We start from the raw sequence: 10,341 nt of genomic DNA on the forward strand, positions 1-10,341 counted from the left end.
ACTACGGCTAATGTTAGTTATACTAATGCTAACACTAAAACAGCTACAGGTATTTATACTAATGCTAATGGTACTACTGTTAATGCAAGTTATACTAATGCTTCTACTATTTAGCTCTGTTGTTCACCTTTTATTTTACTTTTAGATTTTAGCTAGTAATTTGCTACTTTAAGCTAAATTTTTGCAGCTTTAAATTTTTAGCTGGCGTTTTGCTACCTTTTACTTTGTTCAGCTAGAATTTTACAGCTTTTAACTTTTAGCTAAGGTTTGGCTCCTTTTATGTATATATATATTTTTTTTTAGCTAAACATTTAGCCACTTTTAGCTAGCATTTTGCTACTTTAAGCTAGAGTTGTGCTACTTCTAACTTTTAGCCAATGTATAGCTATTTTTTTACTTTTTCGGGCAGCATTTTGCTCCTTTGAGCTAGCAATTTTCAGCTTTTTACCTTTTATCTAGCATTTAGCTTTTTCTTCATTAAGCTAGCCTTTTGCTACTTTAAAATTTTAACCACCATACAGATACTTCTACTTTCTTCAGCTAGCATTTTGGTACTTTATGCTTGTGTTTTGCTGATTTAAACCTTCAGCTGGCATTTAGCAACTTTTTGGCATGTTCAGCTACTACTTTTAACTTTTGTTGCTAGCGTTTTGCTCCTCGTTTATTTTGTTACTTTTAGCTATTAGGTAACATTTCACTGATTTACCTAGCGTTTAGTTGCTTTTTTTGCATTGGTTAACTAGCATTTTACTACTTTAATCTAGAGTTTTGCTACTTCTAATTTTAGGCAGCATATGGTGATAGCTTCTTTTTACTTTGTTCAGCCAGCATTTGGCTCCTTTAAGCTAACGTTTAGTTGCTTTTTGCTTTTTAAACTAGCAATTTTCTTTCTTTCTTTTTTTTAAATACTTTTAGCTTGTATTTTGTAATGTATTTCTTCTTTAAGATATTAGCTACATCCAATTTTTAGTTAGCATATAGCTACTTGTACTTTCTTCAGCTAACATTTTGGTACTTCAGTCTGTGTAAAAACACGTTTCACGTCTGTAGTGAACTCCTCGTTTCTACCTGAACCGTGGTATTGCTCAGACATCCCAGAATCCATCAGTGCAGACCTAAATGTTGCAGAAAATTGATTGTTTCATTTCTTATCTGCTGAAGTTTGAACGTTTTGTTCTTTGGCTGAAGAACCAACAAAAGAACAAAACGTTTAAAAAAAACAGCTAAAGTGTCGTTTAGTTTGTCTCAGCTGAGTAAAAATGAGAAATAATTCTCATTTATAAAGCAGGAGGAAAAAAAAAGTTTTTTTAATCCATGGACGATTTGAAGAGAAACTAAAGGGATAGTTCAGATATTTTAAAGTGTGGTTCTGTGGAAATGTTACAAACAGTTAATATCTTACCTGTTGTAGATTGGTCGCTCTTTCAACTACCTCAGTTTGGGGAAATGGTTTAATTCACATCAGAGTGATGAGTTAATGGCTGGTCAGGACTAAAGTGGAGTGCAGCCATTTTACAATGTGATGATAATGTCAGAATTTTGTGGTTGTTAGCAAGCAGCGCTAATAAAAGCAGTTAGCTGTAGCACTTCTGGTGCAGCCTGGCGCCACGTGACGCCGATGGTGATGTAAAGGTTGGAAACTTGTTTTAAGATGGCAGCAATCCACTTTGGTCTCGACTGGTCGTTCAAAGAACCATCTAGAGCAGGTAAGATATCAACTGTTTATAAACTTTCCACAGAATCCCTCTTTAAACGATCAGAATTAACCTTTTAGTTACTTTAAAATACAGATTTTAGCACATTTTTGTTCCAGTGTGTGGAACAGAGTCTTAAATCTGTTTTGTTAGAATACAAAGTGAATGTTTTTGTTTTTTGCACGTTTCTTGTAAGTGTTCGTACAGTTTCACGTCCCGATCCTTCAGATGTGTGACGACGACTCTGTCGGTTGTTTTGTAGTGAAGCTCTGCAGCCGGTCGTCATGTCCCTGTGGATGATCCTGCCTGTCAGTCTGCCCGTCTTCACCATCACAGGAATATGGGTCGTGTGAGTATTTAATTTATTTATATGTTGTTGTTTTTTTAAGTTACATTTTCATACTCAAATGATCCAGATATCACGAGCAGCTTGATTTGTTTTGCTCATCAGGAAAATTGGTCTAAATCTTATTTATATCGTATTCTAACGAGGATTTCTTGACGTCATTTCAAAGAAGAAAGCTCAAACCCTGTTTGGGTGTCAGGTTTTTCCAGCTGGTATTTTGTGGCATGAAGGTTAGAGAAGGCGAGCCTACAATTGGGAGGTCGCTGGTTCAAATCCCCTGACCGCTATAAAATAAAGTATAAATGGTGGATGGGAAAGGGGAAGCCCCCCCACTTGCAGAGAAAGTAGCTAAAATTAAGGATTTTTTTCCTTCTCAAAATCTTCCATCCATTATTTTTACTCGCTTCTTCCTTTCCGGGTCATGGGGGGGTTACTGGTGCCCATATCCAGCAGTCACTGTGAGATGCGGGGGACACCCTGAACAGGTCTCCCGTCCATCACAGGGACACACAGAGACAAACGAGACAAACATTGATGCTCTCACTCACATAGGGACAATTTCATTTGAGAGAACTATGCTTTCATATTGTTTAAAAGTATAGTTTCCTTAAATGATGGGGTGGCTGAAGATTAATCTATGGGGGCCAAGGCCACCATTGGCCACCCCCTGGCTCCTCCATTGATCCTGACGGTGGATAAAATTTCTCCCTCTGCTCATCAGGATCTGTCACACCTCCCTCTGTTACACAGTGTAACTCGTGCACACTTGAACATCTTGCACCAAAAACATTTAGGTTTACTTCATTCTCTGTTCAGTTCCAGTCCAGAAAAACACTCATCTCCAGAGCTACAAACATTCACGATGAGCGTACTGTTAACTTCTACTAAACTTGATGTTTTTCTTCCTCTCCAGGTACGCGATGGCCCTCTACAACCAGCACGTCTGCCCAGTTCACAACTGGTAAAAACACTACACACGTCAGCTCCGATCTCTGCTGTAATAAAACAGACAGGTCTTCAAGGAATGCATGTCGCCCGCCGCCTCGCACGCCAACCTTTTAATATCTCCTGAACCACTGGACAGATTTGAATGAAACTTTCAGGAAGTAATCGTTGGCCGGACATTAACGACTGATTAACTTTTGGAGTCGACCCAATTCAAGATGGCCGCCACAACCAACTCACTTTCAGAAACACAAAAACGGATAATTCAGCTACTTTTACAGAAACGGAGCTGAGACTTGCTGTGGTAGTAGCTGAGAGTCATTCACAAAACACACTCTGAGTGCTACTCATCGCAGGAGGTCTTTGCTTCAAAATATATTGTTGCAATAACTGTTGGGGACACTCGTGTTTGTCTGTTAGCAAAATATCTCACGAACTACTGGGCAGATTTTGGTGAAACTCAGAAAGTAATGACTAATTATCGTTTAGGTGCCACAAAAATGGTTGCTGCAGGTAATTGGCTTTAGTAACACATTAAACAGCTGTAACTCTGTCGATTTTACAGCTAGAGAGCAAATATTTGGTGTGGTAGTAGCTGAGGGTCATCCCCAACATGATCTCTGAGTGAATCTCAGCATTTCTCTCAGAGCATATCCAGGCTTTGACCAAAGCAGTTTCATTTCTGCACACGAGCTGACGTCTGCCGACATCAAAGGCTGCGGGCGATATGCATTCCTTCAAGGAATGCTAGCCCCGTTAGCCGCCCTGCTAGCTTCTTCCTCCGAGCCTCAGTTTGAACGTGCAGCGAGGAGTGGACCAGAGAAATGCACTGCGAAGCCAAATGTTGATTCAAGATGAGTTTTATAAGAAAAAGCATCTTCGAGTCGCTGAAACCAGGAGCGGGATTTTTCTAAGATGAAAAGTAACAGAAGAACTTGATTTAAGTCACTGCTTGAGTCTCGTCTCCACATCTGCTCCTAAAATCGCATCCGTTTCAACAAAAAACGGATTTTATGGTTTAGTTTACGTTAAAGCTGGTTTCAAAATCAAACTACGCAGAAACTTATCAGTAAAAATCTGCAAAAACATCTTCAGAGACGTCCGTTTCAGTTTTCACACAAATATTTCTGTTAGTTTTATAACTTTAAGACGTGTTAGTTTTATTACTTCCTGTCAATGAAGGGTCAAGACGGGTGATCATGTTTTCGCTTGTCTCTGTGTCTGTTAGCAAAATAACTCAACGCGTTACTTTCAAGGTTTGACTAAAAGTTTTACGACGCCGTCATTTCTCATCTCGATCTCAGCCTAAAGCTGTGGTTTTAAAGGCAGCGGGCGACGTGCACTCCTTCCTTGAAGCCTATAACACACCGCACTTAGCGCGCACGCTGCATGTTTTTAAAGAAACAAACTAAAGCCTGGAAGATGTTTTAGATGTTTGTTTTAAGTTTTTGCACTAATCATGAAGAGATTTACAGCCAAAAAAACTGACCTGTCAACCACCTGAAAACTCATTCATTCATTCACAATAACAAGATAAAGCTGCGTGTGTGTGTGCGTGTGTGTGTGTGCATGTGTGTGTGTGCATGTGTGTGCATGTGTGTGTGTGTTCAGGCTGTATAACGAGTCCTGTGAGGAGCAGCTTCCTCTGCAGAGAGGACCTGAGCTCTGCTGCAGTCCAGACAACGTCCCACTCATCAGGTCAGAGCTGCTGCACCGTCTTTACTACAAAACTTTGCATTTATTTATTTATTTATTTATTTCTGGGAAACTGAACTTTTTACGCACCGAGTTTTGGCCGTTGTAAACTTGAAACTCTCTCAGCCTCTCTTTGATACACGGTTTGAATTATTTAAGTAGAATTCATACATCGGACGACATGAAGAGCAGCTTGTTTTGTTGTGCTTCCACTCCATGTCTTCTAAAATAAAAACTTTATATTTGACCTAAAGAAAAATACACCAGACTGACAGAACTGGGGGTGTGGCAGGTAACGGTGTAGTGGAGGAGGCGGCGTTAACATTTGTTTACTCTGACACGTAGAATAAGTTCGAGGCCGAGCTTTTGAAAAATCTGTTTGCTTCATCTGTAGTGATTAAAAAAGAGGCATGCACGACAGCTAAACTGTTAGTTAAGTATTCAGCTGTGTTAGTGTCTCACGTTAAACTGGTAGGACATCCGACACATTACCAGAAACTCTGAGGGGTCAGAGGTCACTCAGGCACCACACAGCAGGAGGTCTTTCCCTCAAAATGTCTTTCTGTTAGAATTTTACAAACAAACGTGGCTGATAAATTCATTCTGCTGTTTGTCAGCAGTTTAAGTTACCGTATTTTCCGCCCTATAAGTCGCATCAGTCCAAATACGTCTAATAACGTGGAAAAATCCATAAATACGTCGCATCTGTTACGCCTCCCTGCCGACAACAGGGAACGTGGGCCGGTGTTGTGCCAAAAATCGTTTGGCTGCGAAATGACGGCCACGGGAGCGTGCACGGGAGGACTTTAACAAGAATTTAACAAGATTAACACTTAAAATCAATTATTTGTTTGCCCGACTTTATAGTAAAGTTGTGTCTCAGTTGAACTTTTACTTAATAACTGAAGTTCAATGGTCAAATCAGCTGCATTTCACCGGAGCGGCGCAGAGAAATGAAGCTGATTTGACGGTTGATCCAAATGAGCTGGATGAAGGTGGCAGAGTATGGCAAGCTGATTGTGTCATTAATAGCCACTTTTACCTACTACATGATACAACGGCATGCCATACTATCTAGTGCCAACTAGCAGCTGAAAATGGTAGTGTTCAATATTTTCAGCCAGACTGATTAAAACGGTTTTATCTCAGCCAAAAGTTTATAAATATGGAAAAATCCATAAATAAGTCGCTTCGGTGTATAAGCTGCAGGGCATGTAAATTATGTAAAAAAACACGACTTATAGGCCGAAAAATACAGTATTTATTTGTACCTGGCTAAAAGCTAAATGTAGCAGCACTAGCTTAGCGACCTGAGCAGAACCGAGCAGCATAAGTTCACAACCAAACAGTTGAAGACAAACAGAACCTTCTCTTTAGGGTTTGGACCTTTAAATATAAAGTTTAACAACAATTTGTTCAGTAAAATGTTGCCACGTCATATTTACTCCTTAATTTTATATTTTGACGACATTTAGCTCGGTTAAAGCCGAGAGTTTATAGTTAAACCGGTGTTATGTGAAGTTCGTGAAACTGTTCGAGGCCTCCTTCACCTGGACAGGAAGGAGGTTTTATCGTGAACCGTCGATCCCTCTCGGGTCTGAATGCCGCTGCAGAACGTAAATGTTTATTTCCTCCCTTCCGAGTGTCCAACAAGGTGTTCATGTTGTCCTGCATGTTGGACCGAGCCGCCGCCCCTCTTGAAGACGTGGCTTGTTCTTGTTTCTCGTGTTTTCTTTTGTTGTGAAGATGATCTGAGGTACTCTTTCTCTGAACCTCTGGAAAGTTCTCAGTTTAAAGGCATCTCTTCTCTGTTCCCATCGTAGTAAATGTGGGACGCTGCCTCCTGAAAGTTGCTTCTTCAGCCTCGTCTGCAGCACCGGATCCTTCATGGGTGAGTCTGCACGAGGAGCTGGACCTTCAGAGACCCTCCAACCTTCAGGCTTGTTTTCTCAGCTGCAGCAGCTTCAGCTAACGCTCTGCCAGGTCCAAACTCAGCCCTCGATCTGAGGGGAAAATGACTCAGTGCCTCGAATTGGGCTTTTATTTTTTAATGCCCCACATGAACCACAAACCTTCACCCTCAGACCCGGGTGCCAAAACTGCTTGAAACCATCTATTTTGGGTGGTCCTCTCAGGGTTTGTTCCCCGTCGTGTGGACTTATGTCTCCATTTCCTTCATGAACGTTTGTAAGAGTTCTTCCAGTCCAGGACTGAACCAATCTGAGCTTTACTTGGATGTTTTTAAATAAAAGCTTAAAGAGTCGTGGCACAGCTGAATTTTAGGAACTGCAGCTAAAACAACAATTTAAATTGACCTTTAACCCCGCAGTGCACGTTCTTCATTCTAGTTCGTTCGTAAAGTCATAGATGAGTTTTTGACGGTATGAGTGGTCAGTATCTTACCTGCAGCAGACAGAAATTTCAGTTTGGAGATTCAGGCTTTCTTTGAAGGGGTGCATTTTGCCCAACATGCCAGAGTTTCAGGTTAAGATCATCTGTTGTTGAGTGAAGTTATGTTTTAATCTCACATGATCCATAACAGTTCGGAGTATGTGCCACGAACGACTCTCAGCTACTACCACACCAGATTTTAGCTCATGTTTTTTGTAAAATTTGCTGACTTAATTCCTTCTTTGTGTAGCGAGACCAGATGAAGACGGCTACTGCAGCCAGCTGAAATTAGAAAACCACGTGGCTAAATCATTTTTACAGAGCCGGAGCTAAACTTCGGTGTGGTGGAAGCTGAGAGTCGCTTATAGCACATAAGAACGGGACATTGTGCGATCTCCCATGGAAATGAGTTTAACGTTGGTTTGGAGGTTTGACCAAGATGGCTAAAACTCCAACAGAAGATTTTACTTTAAATCTCTGGCGGGTGATATGCACGCTGTTAAGGAATGCTGATAAATTATTTGATTATAAAACATCATCTAGAATTTATTGTTTTTTTAATGAATGTCGATGAGCAAACTTTTATCTCAAATATTTCTGCTCTCAGTGGAAGTCCGATGCGTCTGTGAATTTAAACTGTAAATCTCCCAGAGATCCCCCCCCCCCCCCCCTCACTGTTTGATTCAGCTCCCATAAACAATTCTGAGTTCATATTCGGTTTATTTAACTCAAAGTTGTGGCGTGAGACGAGATTAGACCTGTGCTGGGCCTCGAATGGCACAGATAACCCCGAACCTCAAACATGGAGGCTTGTTGCTGCGGTCACTGGATTAAAAAAAAAAAGGACCACTGCGCTCGTTGCTGGACAGTCGACGGGGACATCCAAACAGTCGGTCTCAGCGATGAGCGCCAGATGTTGTGAGCGATGAGACTGCTGTGAAGCTTTGATGGAGCTGCTGGATAAACAGACGTCAGGAATCTGCTCACACAGAGATCTGCAGCACAAGGACGCTTTGAACCGAACGCTCCTTTTATTTCCCCTCTCGGTTTAAACGCCGGACTGAGCCATCCGAGGGGCGACTGGCTGGAGAATTAAAAAAAGACTTTTCACTCGCACAAAGAAGAAGGAAGGTCTTCTACTGAACAAACAGAAACCAGGAAGTAAAACAAACTAAGGTCATAAAAAACAGCAATTAACTTAACAAAGGTTTTACTAGAACAGTTCAGATCTTATAAAATGTGATTCTGTGGACAGGCTATGAACAGTTAATATCTTACCTGTTGTAGATAGCTCCTTGGAGAAATGGAGTTTAATTCTGACGGGACCGACGTGCTAACAGCTAGTGCTGCCGCCTTAAACCAACACAAGTCTCAAACATTTGAGGCATCGCCCGCCACTGAGTTTTAGTTCGCTGCAGCCACATGTTGAGATGTTAATACTCTGAGGATGTATCGTGGGTGACCCTCAGCTACTACCACACCAAATTTACCTCAGTGTCTGTGAGCAGCGGCTGTGGTTAGGTCTGTTGCAGGTTCACAGTGCAGCTGCAACCCTTCTGGTTGGAACAAAACAGGTTAAATCATGTCATCTGGACCAGTTTCTTTAAGTGAGAAATGTTTCGTCCCCCATCCAGAGGACTTCCTCAGTCTACGGCCTGCCAACCAGATCTGTCCCATAGGTAGCCTTCACCGCTGCGCTTCAAGCCAACCTCCTGTTGGAATCTCAAAAGTAGACTTTTAAACACACCCATCCAAAACAATCAATCATCTTGAACAACAATCAAATGTTTTAGGCCAGATGACCAACTTGCTACTCACAGAAACAGGCCGAGGAGTGGTTCAGAAAAAGGTTTGTAAGCTCCATCATCCGGGTAGATAACAACAAAAAAGGTTCAGTTGTGTCATCTGGACACGATTTAACGGACGGAGCTTACAACCCTTCTGGTTAGAGTTTATATCTTCTCCCAGTGCACATGTGGGTTTTCTCCGGGTACTCCAGTTTCCTCCCACAGACCAAAAACATGCATGTTAGGCTGACTGGTGACTCTCTAGGTGAGAGAGAAAGAGTGAATGGTTGTCCAGGGTTTACCTTGACTCTTCCTGTGGAGGAATGGACAGACGGATGGATGGATGGATGGATGGATGGATGATGATAGTTGGAGGATGGATGGATGATGGATGGATGATAGATGGGTGGATGGATGCTGGTTGTATGTTGGATGATGTTGGATGAGTTCTTAGTCGGTGGTCTCCACACTGAGCTCCAGCTGCTTCATGCCTCTGATGGATGTTGGGTGGATGGATGATGGTTGTATGTTGGATGATGTTGGATGAGTTCCTGAATATGGTGGTCTCCACACTGAGCTCCAGCTACTTATTCCTCTGATGGATGGTGGGTGGATGGATGATGGTTGTATGTTGGATGATGTTGGATGAGTTCCTGAATATGGTGGTCTCCACACTGAGCTCCAGCTGCTTATTCCTCTGATGGATGATGGTTGTATGTTGGATGATGTTGGATGAGTTCTTAGTCGGTGGTCTCCACACTGAGCTCCAGCTGCTTCATGCCTCCGTCTCCACCCTCTCCTTCCAGTGATGCTCATCAGCCTGCTGCGTTACGCTCTGGTCATCGAGAAGAACCAGAACTCCGTCCTGAACACGGCCGGCCTCTCCACGGGCTGGATCTGTGCTGCCGGGCTCATCATGGTGGGAAACTTCCAGGTAACCAGCCGCCTCTCACGCTAACGTCTCGACTCTCGGATCAGATCAGCTTTAGGCTCACCTCTGGCTCAGTGAGGTCTGAGCAGGCGCTGATCCACCGTGTTGCTCCAAATGGACTTCCACCCAGTACGTTATTCTAATGAGTCAACTTGGTGCGAAGTTGATGTGTTTTTTAAAAACTCCACGTTCTCCTCCGGATACTACGTTGTTGCTCCAAAGACTTCTTTTCTTCCAGTAATTTGTGACGAACATAAAATTTAGACAAACTATTTGGACCTAAAAACTTTATATTTAGCTACTTTATTTATATTTAGCTATTTAGTTTAGTCATTTATAGGTAGCTGTCAAAAAAGCTAGAGGCAGCAAAACACTAGCTTAAAGTGTCAAATACTTAAGTAAATGGTATGTTAGTGGATTCCTAGCTAAAATCAGAAACATTTTAGCTAAATGTATCAAAACGCTAGCTAAAAGTAAAACTAGCAATTTTAGATGGAAACATGATAAAACACTAGCTTAAAGCTAAAAGTAGAGAAACTTTAACTACAAGCT

At 41.9% G+C, this 10,341-nt stretch overlaps 1 protein-coding gene across 1 annotated transcript in view; it reads left to right on the top strand.

The window, feature by feature from the left end:
• The window catches only part of LOC119423848 (transmembrane protein 150A), a 17,683-nt gene that overhangs the window by 1,780 nt on the left and 5,562 nt on the right, over positions 1-10,341 (top strand). The window contains exons 2-6 of the mRNA XM_037691265.1: positions 1,957-2,043; positions 2,954-3,001; positions 4,597-4,683; positions 6,504-6,571; positions 9,665-9,792. Of these exons, the coding sequence (XP_037547193.1) occupies positions 1,979-2,043; positions 2,954-3,001; positions 4,597-4,683; positions 6,504-6,571; positions 9,665-9,792 (396 nt within the window). The 5' untranslated portion in view covers positions 1,957-1,978. The remainder of the gene's footprint in view (positions 1-1,956; positions 2,044-2,953; positions 3,002-4,596; positions 4,684-6,503; positions 6,572-9,664; positions 9,793-10,341) is intronic.

The sequence above is a fragment of the Nematolebias whitei genome, chromosome 17 (genome assembly GCF_014905685.2).
Source record: "Nematolebias whitei isolate Nwh7 chromosome 17, NemWhi1, whole genome shotgun sequence".
Classification (NCBI taxonomy): Eukaryota; Metazoa; Chordata; class Actinopteri; order Cyprinodontiformes; family Rivulidae; genus Nematolebias; species Nematolebias whitei.